The sequence below is a fragment of the Corvus kubaryi genome, unplaced genomic scaffold, assembly GCF_017639235.1.
Source record: "Corvus kubaryi isolate FWS band 111438036 unplaced genomic scaffold, C.kubaryi_AGA036_p1.0 37385, whole genome shotgun sequence".
NCBI classification, from domain to species: Eukaryota; Metazoa; Chordata; class Aves; order Passeriformes; family Corvidae; genus Corvus; species Corvus kubaryi.
This window is the reverse complement of record NW_024581127.1, coordinates 24,139,800-24,160,130: the sequence shown is the minus strand read 5'-3', so window position 1 is coordinate 24,160,130 and position 20,331 is coordinate 24,139,800. Positions and strand designations below refer to the sequence as shown.

The 20,331-nt window shown below is 40.1% G+C and overlaps 2 protein-coding genes across 2 annotated transcripts in view; one reads left to right on the top strand and one right to left on the bottom strand.

Annotated features, from left to right (window-relative positions):
- The window catches only part of SNTB1 (syntrophin beta 1), a 110,270-nt gene extending 97,357 nt beyond the window's left edge, over window positions 1-12,913 (top strand). The window contains exons 5-7 of the mRNA XM_042036479.1: window positions 4,975-5,171; window positions 6,691-6,881; window positions 9,428-12,913. Of these exons, the coding sequence (XP_041892413.1) occupies window positions 4,975-5,171; window positions 6,691-6,881; window positions 9,428-9,520 (481 nt within the window). The 3' untranslated portion in view covers window positions 9,521-12,913. The remainder of the gene's footprint in view (window positions 1-4,974; window positions 5,172-6,690; window positions 6,882-9,427) is intronic.
- A 3,157-nt stretch (window positions 12,914-16,070) lies between these two features.
- LOC121668412 (MDM2 binding protein) overlaps window positions 16,071-20,331 on the bottom strand; it is a gene marked incomplete at its 5' end in the record, with an annotated part of 31,089 nt that continues 26,828 nt past the window's right edge. Inside the window, 3 exons of the mRNA XM_042036186.1 lie at window positions 16,071-16,627; window positions 18,096-18,161; window positions 19,814-19,927. Of these exons, the coding sequence (XP_041892120.1) occupies window positions 16,592-16,627; window positions 18,096-18,161; window positions 19,814-19,927 (216 nt within the window). The remainder of the gene's footprint in view (window positions 16,628-18,095; window positions 18,162-19,813; window positions 19,928-20,331) is intronic.

The window sequence follows — 20,331 nt, the reverse complement described above, 5'->3', positions numbered from 1 at the left end:
ATCACCTCTGCTGTTTTGTCATGGAATATGAGCAACAAAGTAGTTGCTCTGCCAGGAAGCACCTGAGCACTGTGATAAAATTGCTTGACTCTAACGTGTTATGTTTTTGAGAGGGGAAAATAAAGACAATCAGCTTGGGTTATAAAAGAGGTGTTGCATTTTGGGCAGATGTAGTAATCATACCTAACTACAGAGAATGAGTAAGGCCTCAGGTGATACTCCATGTTTATGAGAGGCAATGCACTTCCAAAAAGATGCCAGTTAACTGTGGAAGGTCTAGAAGAAAGCAATGCAAATATGTAACATAGATACACCATCAGTAGGTGAACACTTAAGAAACCCTAGTAGTTTAATCTAAAGAAGTCCATGGAACACATGTCAGTATTTTCAGGTATGAAGATAAGACACAATGAGGACAGAGGAGTATCTTTTCTAGATCTTTCCTGAACACAACAGGACATAGTTGACTGCACTTGTGCCAGGGAATTGGTGAGGTACTGGATTAGGTTCTCTGGGAAAGGTGTGCAGTCCTGGGGACTTTGAAGGATGGGTGACACACAGCACAGTTAGCCCTGCTCTGTGAAGGAGGATGTGCTGGGTGACCTCCTGACAGCCCTTATTTCTTACTAATATCACTGAATTTAACACCCAGATAAAAAGACAGCAACTATACAGAACTTGTCATTCAGAATGGAGTCACAATGTGATAAATACACATATATGCATGAATCTCCAAGGTGAGCAGATCACATCAATGGACAGATTCCCTAAATCATTACACCTCCTGTTTTGGATGATTTTGATTAAAACCCTGCAGGGTCCTGCTTTTATGACCTGTCACACTGAGTACGGTTATAACAAAAAAATACAGTGGGTTTGCTGGTGGTATTGACTGCTGTGTTCATTCTCGGTCAATGATTCCCCTCCTCGTGATGAGTTTTTTAATCCCCTCTGTGCATTGATCAGTGCAATTTAGAACTTTTCACCTGGAAAGTTTGCAGAGCACATGTTGTAATCTTAGCTGCTCCCATCTTTCAGATTTCTATGAGTCCTTGGGAAAACATTTTTGCTTAGCTAATGCATATTTGAAAAGCTGCTGAAACTGGAAAACTTTAGTGCCAGATACTGTACAGAGTCATGCTTAATCTACCCAAGACATAATGAGCAGAGAAAATTGGAAAGTGGTAGAAGGATTACAATTTTCTCACAGTCCTTTAATAGCAAAATTTCAACATGCCCTTCTTGTTTGTTGGTAAGTTTGCCTACAACCTATGGATGCCATTAAGACCTAAAAATATTTTCCCATCAGTCTTTTCCAGCTTTGTGTGGAATATAAATAATAGCTCAAATAAAACTGAGATCAGATTTAAGTTGTTCCTTTAAATCTCTGCACGGGGAGGCACGGGAGCTGGCACACAGCCCTGACTCCAAGGACCTTTTTGTCATTATCTCTGTTTCAGTGTTTCCTTATGCCTGAATAACAGTGCCTCCCTCTAGCATGGGAATGGGGCTTAAGTAATTACATCTTATATGTTTGCAATCAAATTCCATTATCTACCATAGCCAGATATGAAAGGAAAGGAAAAAAAAAAGCAGCCCATGTTGGGCTCTGATTAAAGATCAGGTAAGGAGCTTTTGTATACAGCCGAGATCTGTAACCAGAAAGTATTAAAGCAGTTTGATAGCTAATGACATGAAAAGATGGGGAAGGAGTTAGGGCACTGATGAGTCATCTGGTCAAGTGGGCAGAGGGACAGGCAGAGAGAACTGGGTGCCCTGAGAGCCATGAGGTGTATGAGGTGCTGTGCAAGTTCTCTGCTTGTCTTCGCAAGGCAGGGAGGGGGATTGTGGTTCCCTCCATGCAGATGAATTGTGAGCATGTGCATAGGTTTCCAAGGAGTACAGCCATTCCAGGGCAGGTTTCAAATGCTAAGTCAGGGTGACATAGGAAAGGTCAGATGGCAGTGGTGTTCTAACCAGCAGAGCTGCACGAGTGTTGATGCATTTGTAGCGTGGTCTCTTCTGAGATAAATCTCAAGTGAGCAGCTGAAGGCTTCCTTTGAATGTCAGTGCTGGTCTCACTGTCCTTTCTGAAGAGGCCATTAGATCTGGCTGTTGCAGTAAATTGTTGAAACTCTTCCCATAGTATTAGGATGAGCAGCAGGTCCCAGTGCATCCCACCCTGCACCGGCACTTCATGTTGGACCATATCCATCTTGCTATCACACGTTTGCAAAGAATAGTTATAAAGGTCTCCGAAATATAGAGAGACAAGGGAGAAATGAGAGAAGATTAAAAGTGTCTCCCTGGCTGCCGGGAGCGTGCCAAGGGTTGCGTTTTTCAGCCGTGCCGGGACACCCGGCCGTGCCCAGCCTTCTCCTGCCCTCTCGCGGCTCTGCTGTGCCGGGCGGAGCCTGCGGCGCTCGGGGCTCAGTTCTCGGGCTCCGGTGCTCAGAGATTCCCCCAGAAACCTCCACGGAGCAGAGAAACCTTCAAAGGCTGCGGGTGAATATTACCAGAGCAGGGCCTGGTGTGCTTCTTCGGCTCTGGGGTGCAGCACACACCACACACACAACCTCCCCTGCAGTCAGGGTGATGGGAGGCAGGAGCGAGGGAAGCCTTCTGTGAGGTTTCTCAGGCTATTTTTTGCCTTTTAAGGTATCTTTGTGGCCTTTTGAATAAAATATCTTCTATGTAAATGAAATGGCTCACATGAATACAACTCTATTAAAGCTTGGGAATCCTTTGACCTGTACCCAAATACATCAGTACTGACAGCTGGTACATAAATACTATCAAATGTCCTCCTGCATGTTTGTCTAGTTCATGTTTAAGTGCATGACTTTCCAAAGCATGATCTGGAGTTGCTTGATGGAAAACCATTTTTAAATAGTGAGACTGGATTTTTAATAATGAGGAGATAATAAGAAAAGGCAGGCAAGAATCAATGTTCATGTTGGATGTGTTCACATACTTTAATTTGTAAAGTACATCTTCATTCTATCCATATGCTGAAAAACCTACAATAGAGTACTATGGATACAGCATGAAGGTGTGGGGGAGTGGGTAGTGGTGCTGTGTGTTTTGGAAGGAAATCAAACATTGGAACCATCTGTTTGTTATGTATTTGGTAACATAAATAATAGAAAATTATTTTTAGTACAGCTGATGAGCACTGCATAAAGGAGATGACCCAGGAAAAAGGTGAAATAGTTTTATTTCTAATGACAAACTTGTGATTTTCCAGGCTGCTTTTCCACAGCCCAGTAGCAGAAGGCAGCATGAGAGCAGTGGCCATGCCTGTGCCTGGGTGACCGGCCAGGGACAGACAGCAGCACATGTCACTGGAGATGTCAGTTCCCTGATTCCTGCCTTAAGTATCAAGATGTGGCTTCCCCTCAGAGTTTGTACCCTCTCACACCGAATGAAAGGGAATTAAAATTTTTGGTTTGTTTGTTTGCCACTCAGTCCCCAGCTGGAAAATCTGCCCATAGTGCAGATAGGAGGCCCTGAGTATCAAAGCTGAGTGGGGCATTAACTCAGCCTTTCTAGAGGGAAAAAAGCCCTTCTTGTCCTGCCCAGACACAGGGCAGGGCATGTCTGACCAGGATACTCTGTGTCTCACTTCCCAGGAGCTCTTGGGACCATAAAATCAAGTTGGATGCTCAAAATCCAAAGAAAGTTTCCATGAACTTGAGCATGAAAAAATCTTGCAAATCTTGTAGTGGGGTATGAAAGAGGGGTGCATCTGTTTGGCACAATGTGCATCCCAAATGTCAGCATGGACTGTCAGGGAATTGGGGAAAATTTCAGATGCCCTGTGGCTGGTGTTCAATAACTGAAAAGCTAAAGTTGTGCTTTTTCTTTCCTTTCTGCTTTTTTCTATTAAAATATTCCTGTTTGGTGGCATAGTCTTACAGTGTTAGCTAACAGGAACTGTTCGTGCTGATGCAAAACAATAATTTGAGGGTAAATTAGCATTCAGAAGATTAGTTTAATTTAATGTTTTATCCTTTAGCACAAGTGTTCTACTACCATGCCACATACTTTATAGATTCCTACGAAGTATATTGTTTGCCTATAGAAAGGGAAACAGAAGGCAGAAGACAGAAATAAGCTTTTCAGACAAATTCCATTTTGCAATTGCCTCTGAGGGTTAGTCTCCAAATCTCAGAGTGATGAGCTCCCCTGGATTATTCTTTTCAGATGAATCAGTGTTGCGTCCCTGAGTGAATTCTGTGTTGACTGTCCACACTTCTAGAGGGGAAAAAAAAAACCAACATAAAAGGGCAGATTAAAGGAAGAATTAATTTTTATGAGGTATTGATTTTCTCACTCAAAAGTATTCCCTGCCATTTTTGTTTGCCCAGATGAACAAGCCTTTCCTGGCCGCAGGAGATCAGCTGTTGATGCTGGGCAAAAAACTTAATTGCAGACAAATGTGAGAGAATTCCAGATTATATGTAGCTGCAACATTTTGCCTTTTACAGGTTCCTTATGGGAAAAGTAAGTACAAGACAGTATTTTGGCATCTACATATTTTGAAGAGCTTCTTTACTCAAGAGTATTTATCACTGAGTTTGATGGCAGATGTTTAAGCTTTAGAGGAAATGCTGCTTCATAGTGGAAGCTGGAGTCAGCTGCCTCATCTGAGCCAGCACTCGTATCTGTGGACCAGACTCCATCACCACAGACCAGTCAGGGAGGTCTCTCAGTTCCTTATCCAAAGGGGTGTTTTGTACAATTCATTAAGAAATTTTGGGACATCCATGTCATCGCCTGTATGTCCAGCTGCTTCTGTGCTCACTGCCTTGGGCCTTCACTCTTCTGCATGAATATAGAGGAGATGCAAGTTCTCAGGCTCCCAGCCACATGTATTTAGGAATGTGCAGAGCAGAGCTGTGCTCAGGTGGGGATTTTGGTGCAGTGCACTGTTGTTAGAATTCCCTGATGTGTTTTCAAATCCAATTGCAGGTTGGTTCATTCTGGCCCAGGAAAAGGCTCACCGAAGTCAGGGGTGGATTTGTCTTTTGCAACCCGTACCGGTACAAGACAAGGGATTGAAACCCATCTGTTCAGGACTGAGACCAGTCGAGACCTCTCACTGTGGACAAGGAGTGTAGTGCAGGGCTGCCACAATTCTGCAGAGCTCATCACAGAAATCACCACATGTGAGTAACACCTGCAGCGCCACAGCTCCACACCCCTCCTGTGATGCTCGTGGCAGTTCACATTCCTTCTGCTAGAGGTGATTAATTTTAAAAAATGTGTGAGTTTAGGATTCTGTGTGTTTAAAATACTGTCAGGTTCTGAGCCAGTCCCAGCTGGTGCGGTACCTTTGTGCAGTCACACAGTCACTGTCATGCTGACTTTTGGATTTGTTTTCAGTTATGTAGTCAGCCATGGAGGCCTGCATGTCACAGAGGAGTGATTGTCAGAGGTTTGCCCAGAAACCCACAGAAAAGAGCATTTTTCTGATATTCAGGAGACTTCCATGAGCCCAGCAGAGTTTCTCCTGCAGAGGGAGGAGGCAGAAGAGGACTGGAACATTCACAAGTGTGAATCAGTCATTTATTCACCCAGCTCTGTACACTAGAGAAGAGTAGAAAACCAGAAACCAGTCTAATAACCTCATTTTGATGGGTAGTCATTTCCCTCCTGAACATCAAGGTGTCACTTCTCAGCACTTCTGTAAATGCAAAATCAACTGGAATAAACATACTTGGCTGCACATGCTCTGCAGTGATGCCCTGTTTGGCCAGGTAGCTATAAGCCTGGGGTGGCTCTGGGGCTTGAGGCTGGGCCCTTCTCTTGAGTGCCCCCAGACTTTGCAGTCCTCCCCGTTAGTCCTACAGTTGGCAGGGCTGTTAATGTCTAATGTTATCTTCACTTTCCCTAAAAATGTGTGAGCAGGAGCCAAAGCACAAATCCACCCATGCCAAAGGGCAGCTCTGGTTTCTCAAAGCTCAGGTAGAGCCACGTGCTGCTGAGCAGGGGGCTCCTGCCTGTCTGCTGTGAGGCCCCGTCCCCCACAGGGAGCTTAGGATGCTCTCTGAGGGCCTCCGATGTGCAAACCAACCAGAGAGCTCAGTGGGAACCAGCTCAAGGACAGGTCCATCTCCTCAGCACCATGACATGGATGCCATTCTTTCCAAAAGAAAGAGAAAGGCATCAGCCCCTTCTTTTATCACAGTGCTTTTATCCCAGTGCCAAGGATCCTTCTTGGCAGAACTGTTCATAGGAAGGTGATGGAATAGAGAACTTGGGATGTGAACACCAAAACTCTTCATTCTTTAATTTGGATCATGGCCTTTGTTTCAGAGCTGAGGGGAAGACACAGACTTTCTGCTGCAGTAGCTATTATATACAATTATCTGCACCCTTTTTCAATTACCATGACACTAATGAGGACTCAGGAGTGTCTTCATCTTTGTCAAAATACTTTAGGGAAACCCTTTACAGCTTCTAATTTTCTCATGCATTGTGTGCCATGTTTATTGATTTTGGCTGTGTCTGTCAGATGCAACAAGAAGAGTAGCTGTGACTTTGCCAAGGTTTGGAAGGAGCAAACACCAGTCTGAGCCTTCTTAAACATAAGTACACTGGTTTTTGTCAGCATGTAGATGTATGCTGCAACATGAAGAACTGCTTTTAAGAATGTGACAGACTAAATTTTGATTTCTTCTCCAGCTTGCACATACAAAAGCCAGGAGTGCCGCTTGACCATCCATTATGAACATGGATTCTCTCTTACAACCGAACCACAAGATGGTGCCTTCTCCAAGACAATTGCACAATATCCCTATGAAAAACTGAAAATGTCCTCAGATGATGGGATAAGGATGCTTTATTTAGACTTTGGAGAAAAAGATGGAGAAATTGTAAGTACTGCATTTAGCAAAGGGGGATGCATGTTACCATCCCTTTGGTGGTCCTACAGGCTGTGGGGGTACAGAAGTTGGACTAGATGAGTGCTGTAGGTCCCTTCCAACTGAAATACTTTATTCTTTTTTGTTCTATTCTAAGAGTTGGCCAGTGCCAGGCTCCAGTACCAGTATTTAGACACTGTGCTTTCTAGTACAGCATGATGATTGGGCTTTAGAAGGAGATTAAAAAAAAGACAGTTAAAATTGTAGAACCATATAAAGAGAAATATTTGTCACATTTATGAACAAACTATACCTCTAAATAGCCAGATGTTAAAATTTTTGGATGTATCCATTTCACTTTTTAAATGATTGAGGGTGAAAGAACTTAAGAATGAGACCTTATTAAGTCTGAGGTACACATAGAGGCTTCATGTTATGACAACAAGCTATGTTTTAGGTGTTTCTGAACATGTAGTTACTTAAAAAAAAGAAGCTACAGATGTAGTGCAAACTGTCTGAGTAGGCCTCTAAACTGTCACAATGCCTAAAAATAAGGTGCATATTCCAATGAGCAGTTTAGATCCATTAATTATGAATGTAAATGGTCTTTCCTCACAGATTTTTTCAGCAATTCCCAAACATGGTGGGTGCTTAGTTCTAAACATCATCTTTGTTAGCACATACTCTGCGAACTGCTTATTGTCAGGCTTTTGAAGGGAATTTCTTACTAGCTGTCAATAAAGTTGATACATGATTGCTGGAAAGGTGTTACAAGTGTGTGAGATCACTTAAAAAAGCAAGGGTATCAGTAAAAACCAGGTTAAATATTTAGCAACAGCATGACAGAGTTCGTTGGCAAGATTCAGTCTACTACCTATAAGACAAGGCACACCAAGGAAAAACAAGCAACAACAAAACAAAACAAAATAAAATCCAGGCAATCAAAACAGAAATGAACTGAGAACTATCTATGGGGGTCGTGTGTGTGTATTAAGGTGCTTGTGACAAAAGGATGGTGAAGGCAAGGATAAAAAGGAATACAGCCTAAAGCTTAGCAGCACTCAAACTTTACAGTACTTTAACTTAACTTATACCTTAAACCTAACAATTTAACAAAGGAACAACACTTAACTTATACCTAAGTTAAATTATAACTTAACCGTAACAATTTAACAGAGTGAATAACAGCATTTAACCCAATTTAGGACTTAGAAGTTGAACGCAGCAACTCAAGAGAAGAACAACACTCAGCAGCATTTAACTTAGCTTACAATTTATGACTTAACCTTACTTACAGTCCTAATGTACTGAGATATCTAAGCTACTTAAACATCTATGCAAGCAGCATTTCTCCCAGATTTGCCATAGCATATGCACAGGTGCATGCGCAGAGACAGAAAGAGTCAGTGCACGCAAGGTACCTGTGTAAAATTCCCCTCAGAGGTCAGTGAAATACTCACTTAAGATTCTTCTGCATCTCCCAACGGGTGGAGGGTTGGGCCTTGAGGAGTGAGGGTACCAGCCCAGGACTCATCATTCTTTGGTGATCCTCCAAGTACAGCAAACCTGAGAGTTCTCTGGCTCTGAGAGATCCCACTCAGAGGGAGGTGCTGGTCACAACTGCTGCACTTCAGGAGAGCTCAAAGGGTCTCATTTTGGACTGCTGTTTATAGACTCACAAGAGAGTGGGCTTTAGTCATAGCAGTGTTTCATCCTGGCCACAGTTTGGGTCAGCACTTTCTTTGAAAGCGTGAGAACAGGAATGTTATGCCATTCAGGCAAGGAGAATAGTTTCCAACGTTGTTCATAAGGAAAACGAGCTCGTTAGACAGCAGCAGTTCCTGGGAGCAGATGGTGTTTCTGATAAGCTCAAGAAGAGATGAGCCCAGGTGCTGCTTTTCAAGGCGAGGCCTAAGGAACATTTCTCAGATTGCAGTGCAGCCTGGAAAAAGAAGGTGGGGGGCAGAATGCACCACCGCGAAAGGCAAACGGTTTGTTTTGATGTGACCCTATTGTTGGGCTTCTGTGCACACTGACAAGCCTGTCATGCTTATTAGCAAGTGTGTGGTGAGATCAGCTGAACCATGACTGTGGAAAACAAAGTCTGAGTTCAGTCTCACTGCTAGCTGTGAGAACAGAGAAGCAACTGTGCAGCACCAGCTGAAGGTACTTCAGCTGCACCAACAGCAGATGCACTGGGCATCAGACAGAGCAGTCCCACCACATCCCAGGCAGAAATGGCCAAAAAAGATGGAGGGGTTGAGCCTCTTGGAAAGCTGCTTGCAGCATCTGATTCAGTTTTCTGCTGCTCACGCAGATGGATACAAGGCCAGAGGCACCAGGATCTCACCTGCTCCCAAGACGCTTATTAGTTTTAGCAACCTGAATATTTGCAGCTAAATGCAAAGGAAAAACAGTATGTTGTAAAGAAGGGTTGTTATTAATAGAAGCCTGTTCAAAATACCAGACAGCAGTTTGAGTATTCAGTGAGTGATTTCTTGTTTGAGCTGTAATCTAATTAATAATTCTCAGCTTGATTTGTTTTTCTGTACTTTCAGCAACTGGATCTTCATTCCTGTCCAAAACCAATTGTTTTCATCATTCATTCCTTCCTGTCAGCAAAGATCACAAGACTGGGCTTGGTGGCGTAAGTGGGATCCATCTGTTTCTTCAAAGAGAGACTGGGTAACCACACTAATCTGAAGTACAGTCAACAGCAGCAACATGTCCCAGCTGGCAGCAGACACCAGCCTGGGACTCAGGACTGGGCCTTGGTCATTTCTGCAGTCCTCCCAAGGCCCAGGTATCATTTTGACCAGCTAAAGAGATTACATGACAGGGAAGACGAGGGATTTCATTGTAAATAATGGGATTTTAAAATCCCATATGAGACCGTAAAAACGTGTAGTACCATATGTGTAAATGTTTCAGAATCATAAATTGTGCCTATTTCAATGTACTTGTCTATATAGAGTAAGTAAAGGGCTATGCAGACAAGAGCACTTGTTGGTTGTGATGCAAGCCAAGGTTGGTTGGGGAGAAATCCTCTAAACAAGATTGTTCCATTACCTAAAAGGTTTTTTCAGTTACAATCTGTGCACCTCTTACAGAAGATTTTTCTTTTAGAGCTCTGCCAGAGCCTGTTGCATGAATACCCAGCAGAGCCTGCAAATACACACCTTTGAGTTGGACACTGAAGCAATCCAGCTGTGGTCAGGGAACAGCTGGAGGGCCCCTGCCAGGGGACAGTTTCACATTAAGCAGTAACCACATCACCCACATCCCTAGTGATGGAGCCAAACAGGACCAGCCACGGGGATGGTACTGAGAGCCAGCTGTTAGGGGCACATAGGCAGGAGTGTCCTTTGTTAATGAACACAGGATGCATTTTTATAGTGACTTCCCAGAATAGCTTAATGAGTTTCAGCTATCTGGGAGCCCCAGCTCAGGTAAAAGTTACCTGAATTCATGCTGAGGCATGATAAAGCTTTTGCCAGTAAATCTCCAGGGCAGTTTTCCAGTAGAAAGCCATACTAAGCTTCCTGTCCTCCTACCCCTGCTGAGTCACCCCCTTTGCTCAGACAAGGGTGGTTGTGTGGTCTTCACTGAAGAACAAATGTAGGGAAGGAAGAAGACTTGATTTTATGAGTTTTTGAAAAATTTGAAAAGTAGCTCCACAACAGTAAGAAAAATGCACCAGGGCAGAAACATGACAGCAGCACTCCTTGACACGGAACTGTGCCTGTGGGCATGACTTGGCAAGACCAGATTTCTTGCTGGGGAAATACAAGATGTTCATCTCCATGCCCACAACTTACTAGTGACTGTTTTGCACACAACTTAACAGTTGTGACTCAAAACATGATTCACTGAGTTTCAGCCTTGTTCACAGCTACTTGAGCAGCACAAAGCAGGCAGGAACACTGACCTTCAGCATCAGAGATGATACAAACAGCTTGCACCTGGAAGTAATAAACTGGCATCATGTGATCTGGTAGTAGCAGGAAGAAGCAAAACAGGGATACCATTTATGTTGTTCTTCCTTTGTAAAAAGAACAGCTTCACACAGAGGTGGGGTTTTGTTTGCTTTTAGAGTTTTGCCCTAAATTCACACTTTGAAGGACAGGAAGTAATATACAGTAATGTACAGGTATATATATTCAATGTTTGTGGATGTTCCATTTTCATACTACAACATTTATTCCTGAGAAAGCACATAAATTTCAACTTAGCATTGCTTGGCTGGCAAAGGGGAAAATTAAAAACACATTTTGGTTCCATGTTGTTTTTAAGCTAAGTTTGAGAGTTAAGCATAAGTCATGCTGTCTATTCATATCATATGAACATGGTGATTTCCAAAGGTATCTTAATCATCAAAACCAATTAAAAATATTAGAATGATGGGCTGAATTAATAAATACAGAAAATAATCATTGAAGAACAGCTCAATGCCCCACTGGAAGAGCAGCCCCACTCCCAGCACCTCTCAAGAGTCAAAGCCACACCAGGGAGGAACCCACCCAGCTCTGCACTTTGGTTTTTATTGTCATGGTACTTGCACTTAGAAATTAATTCCTAGTGTAAATTAACAAGGTAGGAGGTAACATGTAACCTACCAGTAATTTCCAGATGGACATTCTCATTTAGTGACCACTGCCTTTCACCCAGCTTTCTGTGGCAGTTACTTGGGACTCCTTGGGCTTGGAAGCTTCTAGGACAGATCTGAGAAGCTGAGAGCAGTCGGTACGCAGGGGACAGGACCCTGAGGAGGAGCTCACGTCACCTTATCAAGGAAACTATTGTGTGAAGTCTTTAGAAACCAGTTCAGGACATTTTTATTGCTGTCCCAAAGTATAACTTAAACATTTGGACAAAGATTCCTATAAAAGTTGCAGAGGTTGATGTGAAAACTTGCATTCTGGAGGTAGGTTAAATACATATGTAAACTATACTGCACTATTTCCTTATTCCTTTTAACACTTACAAATCACTGGAATGTTATACCTAACATGTATGTGCATTGTAAATATTACAAATTCCTATATTAGTGCCAACAATTAAATGACAAAATGTAATCTAAGGTGCTCAGTACTATATGAAGTCTAAGTGAATAACTAAGCAGTTTGCAAAGAAAAATCATATTATATATATTTATAGAAAAAAAAAGATAATTACAGATGCTATTTCTTCATTTTCAGATTTTGGACTGATTCATATTTGGATGGGATAGACAAATGAAATATGAACCTACTCCACATTTATAAGAGTATAGTGAATATTTATATTTTAGAGGAAAAGAATATATTTAATAAAGTCATTTATTGGATTTTTGTGAGGTGAGCTTAGTTTGTCTGGGTACAAAGTATCTGGAAGGCTGTCCTTTGGTTTTGGGCTGGGGAAAAATATATTTAAACTTTAGAGCTTCTGTCAAGAATTTTGTTACTTGAGAGAACTGTTAATTGTATTGGTGGAATGACTTTTTAAAATATAAAATTTAAAAAAAGCCCTGAAATCCCACAGGGATGTTCCAGGGCAGGTCATTCAGACACCTCTGCTGAAGTTGCAATGCTTAATATTTTGCTTATACTGGACTAGGTGGTAACAGAAGACTTCGAAAAAAATAATGAAAAAGCAGAAATTTCTGCTCAAGCTTCTGCATTCAAGGACTGAGGCCAACATGTGCCTTTTTTCTCTTATGAATGGTTATGGGAAAAGAGATTTTTATTTTTTTTCCCTTTGATTTAATTCTTAACTTAATGGCCCAAATAGAAAAGCTAACTGGGAATTTAAGCCTGTTCTTTCAGTCTGACCCAAGTTATGATAGAAGAACCTCATGGAAATCCTAAAAAGGGGTATTCCAGAGCTTTACTCTTTTCCCAAAATAATGACTATAAATGGAGCGGTCTTATCAGAAAGTTTATATAGCAGCTTTATCATTAGAAAGATCTGGATACATATTGGAACATAAGTGTTATTGGAAAAATGTGATCTAAGGTGTTTGTTAAAAAAAAGACAATAAAGCTGATCTGATTGTGTTCAGGGAATCATACTGGTGTTTCTAGTAGTCCTGCCCTTCAAATGGAACAAGCATCTCCCTTAAGGTACTTAAAAAATCAGAACACAAGTCTTGACGTGCTACCAAGCAAATCACCACCATAAACACCATTAGAATTGCTCTTTTGCAAATAACAAAACAAGTGTTTTCACTCCACAGAATGTTAGAATTCCTTCTTCCCAGGACATGGAAGCACACTCCGTCCAGCTCTTTACATTGGGAAGCACAGTTGATTTAAGGGGAAATTGATCTGATTTCCATCTGAAAGGGTTCTCAGTGTCTTCTTACCCATGTGTAATTAATTGGAGCTTCTCTGGTTTCAGTGGAAGCAGAATCAGAGCCTAAAGAAATTATGTGCTCCAAATCATTACACTATCATTGATTTCTAAATTTATGTTATTTTTCATAAAAGTCAAACTGGCAGATTGATAACTAGCTGTTTAGTGAGTCTGTTTACTATACAGAGAGACCATTAATACAGTACATATTACATATTGATATATATACATACACTATTACCCTGTCTACTATGGACACTTTTGAATTCAGTGGTGACTTTGATTTTAAAGAGCAGATATTTATAATATGCTCACAAAATTCTGAGAAACTCAGCCTGCTAGCTACAAGTGAACCCCTCGACTAACCAGGGAAAAAGTTTAGTTAAAAAGAATGAGGGGAAAAATAACAAAGATGATAACTTCTTGTTGAACATAATCACCTGCTTTTCCCACATGGGATTACCTTCATTTTTTTTCCTTCATCAGAATTTCTGTGCTTGCGTAAATAATTAGACACATTAGGAAGCAAATTTAGAAAACATATTCCAAGGGAGAACTGTGAATTTGGACAAAGAAGTTTGTGAATTTGGACAAGCATTAGTACCCAAGCTAAGTTCTGTGGTAGCCCAGTGATGTTCATCATGTAATTGCTGTAATATTACAAGTAATATCACCAAGTAATTCTACCATATCAACACTGTCTTACCCCAATCCTGTGGGGAATATAAGCCATAACATGGATGGATGATGTGCTTCTACATATAATACATAATGTTATTATATTATGCTATGTTATGTGCTTATTATATAAGATGGATGGATTATGAGTAAACCCTAAATGTGTACTGGTGAATATGACTTATATCCTGACTTGCAAAACATGAAAGCAAGCGCCCAAAATATGCATAAAGCAGACTGGATTTGGGGTTCAGCAGCCACAAACAAAAAAAAATAATCTTCAGTTCAGAGGCAAAGGATGATGTTACATTCTGTATCACCAAAGTTACAGCATATTGGCTGAGCTGCATGAACTCTCAGTGTGGGGTTTTGGAACTACAACAGATGTAAAATAATTTGGTTTAGTGCTGTTACAGCAGACCAGGTCAAATTACTGTGCCTGCTTTTTTGTAGGTTAAGAGCATGGAAAGGGACAGTTATCACAACTCAAATGGGGCACGGTGTTATTAAGTCACAATAATAAACCAGCTACCACTTTCCCTAAGAAGCCACCAACATAAACAGCAAATGAGGCATGGGGTAGCAATGTATTAGTTCTGCACTGGGAATTGTGCAAAAAACCAATACATCAAAATGCTTATATTTCCCTAACTGCTTTCCTGCTGATTATTTCAGGCCAGCCTTTGAGGCTACGGAATTAATTAAAACAATAACCACTGAGTTCTACTTGAGGTGCAAGAAAACCAGTTCAAAGTATTAATTACTTTCCTGAAGGTACTTACTTTGCTCATGGCAGCCTCAAGGATTTTATGAAAAGTAGAGTTTCTGTACTTTTGCTTATCAACTTGTGTATAATTATTAACTACAAAGTTTTTCTAATTACAAATACATAAAATTCCCAAAATTAAGTAGAAAATACAACTTTCAGTGGCTTGCTTTAGTATTCAGACAAAAGTATCAGCATTCAGGCTGAAGAGGTAAGGCTATATCTTACAGCTTTTCTCTCTCTGTTTCGAAGTAGAGACTTTCTTGATTCACTATAAGATGTTAAGAAAGGTTAATGTCTTGATCACTTTCTTGTTTTCTATCTTGAATGCAAAGAAATGTGAGCCATACACTAGTAGTCATTACATTGGAGCAATTTTGTGCATGCACTTATTAAGTGATTATTTAAATACCTCTCTTCATTGCATTTCTATTTAACCAAATCAGTAAAACTGGGATGCTGTGGATGTGTGGCATTCTACAGACAAATGTAATGCATCTTTTAAGAAGTGATGTTTGTCCTGGGCTTACATGCACACAGTACTCACTAGAGCCCACTATCACAGCAGAATAATTTCAGACCTCTCCTATTGCAGCTCAGAGTGCAGTTAAACCAAGTACACACCCACCTAGAAAAGGTCTTGTAGAGTTCAGGACAATGGTAAACTTGGGAACAAAGGAACAGAATAGTTAAACTCAGGATCCTGTTAGAAATGAAAAACCTCCTTAGGGCTCAGCTTTACATGAAATAGAATTAAGCAAAGAATAATGTCACAAAATCAGGAAGGCTCTTTAGAGAAAACATAGATTTTATAGTATTAAGTCTAACCTCCACATTGTTTAGTTCAATTACTTTTTCACAACATTCCATTTAATTTATATTTGTATTGCTTAATCTATTTTCCTACCAGGAGAATATAGCAAACAATAGCCCTGCATCTCTATCAGTTGTAATCCTGTTAGTTTATATGATAAATAGGAAATCCTTATACAGAAAGCTGTAATGTACATTTGTTTTAGTAGGAACTCCTCATCTCAACAAAATACTAAGTTGAACAATTACATTAGTACAAGCCAGGTACATGCCTGAGACTTAAGCAAACTGAGGCCAAGTTTAGTATTTTACTGTGTTTGCAACACAGGTAGAAACTTTTTTCTCTTATATTTCAGCATGGCATGCCAGCTCTTTCCCAGCTCTCACCATCCTCATTACCACTATTGCTTTGATTTTCTCCTCCTCCAGGAAAAGAAATCTCAGACCTCTCCTTAGACATTTTTTTCTAAGGAGTGTTACAAAGAGCATGCAGGAAATTATACTGAAAATTCAGCTTGTAAAACAACGAAACTTTCTTTAATGGGACCTTGCATCAAGTTTCAAGCCATGCTTTTTTTCTTCCTTGTATTACAACACAAAGATAATTATGATTCAAATTCTAATTATGTTTATTTTCACCTGCAGAATAGGATTTGTTCTTAATTAGTGTATAAAATGTTAATGGCCGATGCTGTAAACAGCTGTTTATACAAGAGCAAGCTGTAATAAGTAGAATACAGGTCTTCACACGAAGAGGCTAAACAAAGTAGGAGTTATCAAAATTAAATATGTGGGGTTTTTTATTCACATAAAAACCAAATACACTGGTTGAAAAATATACAAAACTTTATAAACCAAGTCAAGCTATATTCCTTTTAACAAACATAATAAATATGCATATACAATACAACCTCTTTTCATTTGCATTTAAAAAAAAATTAAAAACTTTTAGTATAAAAAGTTTCCAACCTTGCTTCTGTGCTTGAAGAATGAGTCTATACAATTACACTGACCAGAGTCCTCTCAGTGTGCAGATCTGTGTGTGCCATTAGGCAGTATAATGCTTCTCTAGTCAGAAGTGCTCTGTCTCCACAGCTCCTGGAAATGTGTGACTAGAATCCACACAGTGCCTCTACTTGCCAGTCTTCTCCAAAACCCATTCAATCACCTGGGCAAATAAATGAGAAAGCAAACAATTTACATAACTCCTGATTTTGAAAGCAACTTAAGAACATCCCACCCACTTCATCAATTCTTCCTTTAGTCCTTTGTCACCATCTGTGTGGTATTAAAAGCAAACTACTCAAGAGGAGAAAGTGGTGTTAATACACTGAGAGGAAACAGCATTACCCTAGAATTGTATTTAATCTTACAGAATCCTTTGTCTTTAGGAAAAGACATTTTTAGAACCTCTGAATTGAAATACTTCACCCCATTCTCTCCACATACCAGCAGCAAGATGCACATAATGCCAAACAGCTCATGGTTCCAGCACTAAAAGTTCCTAATGCCAGAGAGGAAAGAATAAAGGATAATTTGTGCACTGCTGTATCTACCACCATTACCACTGCTGTTTTCCAAACAGGGCAGTTGTTTAGACCACTGACTGGTCCTTGGCAATTACATTTTTGTAAGGTAATTTCAAAATACTCTCTAATACAGGGAGAATTAAGTAGTTTAGGAGAACACCGATTTTAATGGCTCTTTTGCCAACACCAAACATACAAAAAACTACCAATTTTCTGCCCAAAGATGGTGGTGAGAAGTAGTGCATCAGCACAATAGCCCAGTTCAACACCAAACATCACAACCCATACAGTTTTTGAAACCTTATTATCCATACAGAGCAATCCACAAAGGAACACAGCAAATACTGCTCTCATAGAATAAATTCTGTGGGGATCTAACAGTTTTCCTTGAGTCTGTGTTCTATTACCTACCTCAGTTCGAATTCTTCCATTTAATTTATGATTATGAAAACTGTACTGTAATTATGCATGACACTTTTTTTCCCCTTTTTTATTTCCCAAATCATGGAGTCACTTCAGTGTGTTTCTCAGAATTTAAATCAGTTACTTAATTTCTGGAGGAATATTTACTTCTGTCATTTGCTCTGTGCTGCTGTTCATGTAAGTCCCACCTTGCACAAAAATAACCTCACCTGATATCCCTTGGGATATCAGTTACTCACAAGCCTAAAATTACTGATTTTCATTACTTCTTTTAAAAATTTATGTCCTTTTATAGACCTGCTTATTACTTCCTAACCTTTGAAAAGAAATGTTATTTCCATCAACACAAGAAAAATTCCCTAATGATCCTAATTAAAGAAAAATCTCACCTCTTTTTTTTTGTTTCAGTGATTTAGAAACATTTATTGTCTTCATTTCCCTTTCTCACTGTGGCACATCATCTTGGCAGCTGTAACTAAAATACCATCCAAAACCTGGATATTTTGCCTTGGGACTACTGACTGAGAGAGAGTTTCTGTGAGATCAGAGGGAAATGAGACCCACAGCCAAGGGAACACACCTTTTCATCTCTTAAAGCTGTGGATTAAACCATCCTATGGCCAAGTTGCCACAGCAACATTTAGCCTTTGCTATATATAGGAACAAATAAATACATGGTCTTACCTGTTTAGCATTGCTATTTGCTGTTTTCTTCATTTCATCAAGAAGTCCTCTAGAAGTTTTAAGATCCTACATATGAAACAAAAAGCCACTGAAGTCAGCAAACTCATATGGTCACTTTAATTTGGGTTATAAGAGCCCTAATAACCAGGGAGGTGTTAACACTTCTATCACCTTGCTCAGAACAACACAAGAATTATTTGACTTTGCTTTTTTAATTTAAAAAAAAAATATTTTATCTATTCCAATGGGTTGCAGGTTTCCTTACAGCAGTCCAAACCTAGTACTCAATTATGACTGAGTCTTCCTAACCTTCTGCACAATTTCCAGAACTTTTTTTTTCTTCAATGATATTCAAAGTTCTAGTCTTGATTGAAATCCTATTTCTATATAAACATGGAAATCAGCTGTGAGCTTACACTGCAATATGGAGTTCTCACAAAGAACAGAGAAGCAGACATTAGAAAAGAAAATGAGTGCAAAAAAGGGAAAAATCTAGAATGGCTTTTCTCTTTTGCAGTCCATTTAATGAGTCCAACCTAACCTATTCTTTTAAAAAAAGCAAGAATAAAACTTTGCCTGAAGAGAAAGAAAATTAATTTACTACTTGTCTCCAGAGGAAAATGATACCTATGTTACCATGCTTTTGAATTATGCAGCAAACAAAAGGATTCAAAGGGCTCCCACAAACTTGGAGGTGCAAGACAGTTCAGGAGAACAAAATCCTGCGACACCTCTCTAGCAAGGACAGGATCACTGCCATATTCTTCCTTTTCCTTTTCTACGTGGAATGGAACCACAAACCCTGATTTGCCATACTCATGCATCCCTGCATGCAGCCTTTTCTGATTTTGGATTAAGAGATCTTCCTTCAGGGTGTATTCAGGGAGATTTTGGGAGCACTTACAGAATGACTGCACAACTGTGTTCCAATTATTTAAGAAGTTAGCACTTATCAGCAAGATGTTCTGATTGTAAGCATCCAGTCCTGTTCAACTTTCATTTAGCTTAAAGCACCATTACTGAAGTTCATTAAACTGAGCTGGTTCACTGAGTGGTAGGTTAAACACATGCAAATGAACCGAACGGCAGCTCAGCTTGTGAACAATAGCTTTTAATCACCCCATACTGTAATTAACTCAATTTTGTGCTCAGACCAAGTAACATGGGCTTCAGCATTGACTCAGTCTCCTAGGTATTGTGGAAAGAATTCTCATCTCCCCCTAAACAGGAGGTTGATGCAATTCTGCAGGGTGCTGCTGAGCCAGTATGTGTTAGATAATAGTGCACATCATGTCAGGGAACTGCAATTTCTGAGTCAATTCTGTAAGCTACTTATTGAGCCAACAGCCTTAGAACAAGGGAGAAACAGAGCTGTCACAGCCACAGCTGGGAGATACTCTTGCTTCCTTAGCTGTTGCAGCTCTAAGTGTGACCTGACCTAACAGACCCATGCTTTAGCATGTTATTTCACATAAAAGGCTACTGCTTTAGAAGGTTTAAAAACAAGCAAAACCCCACCAAAATGTATTGTAAAACTACTGTCTGCATTTGACAACAAGTCCAAAGGTTTCTCCACACAATTTACACATTAGTAACACACTATTGGGAAATATTAGCTTAATCAACTCTGAATATCCCACATGCTATCTCAAGTTTTATTCAGGAGTGGCTTCACTTAACTAAGAATAAAGAACTGTAAGAGTGTGTCTTCTAATTACCTTTAAGTAGAACTTTGATATCTCAAATAGACGCTGACTGCACGATGCAAAGCACTTGTGATCCTCTGCAATTCCATGTTTTTGAAGAGTCTTAGCAACCACATCCTTCAGCATCTTGGAAACAGTAGAAACATACATAGAAGTTCATCTCAGCTACTGACATGAAAAATTGTCCAAAGGAAGCAAAAAAGCCCAAAACAGAAAACCTGATCTTTTGTGATCTTGCCTCTGTCTTCAATCCACTGCCCAAATGCCATCAGCCCACTACCTGAATTTGAGCAGAGTTATTTAACAATCTACTTCCATTTTCTTGATTTAAAAAAATTAAGAAAATGCTTACATGTCTGTCATAGGTTAGCAAGCATAGTCCCGGAAGGGACGTCCTTGCTAAGGGGTGCTTACAGTTTCCTCTGGGAACTGAAAGAACCTATCAGCTGGCCAGTTTGAATATGGACAATTCTCTAAGCCACTTAAAGTTGTGATCACCTCTGTGATCCACATTTAAGAATAGGCAAACT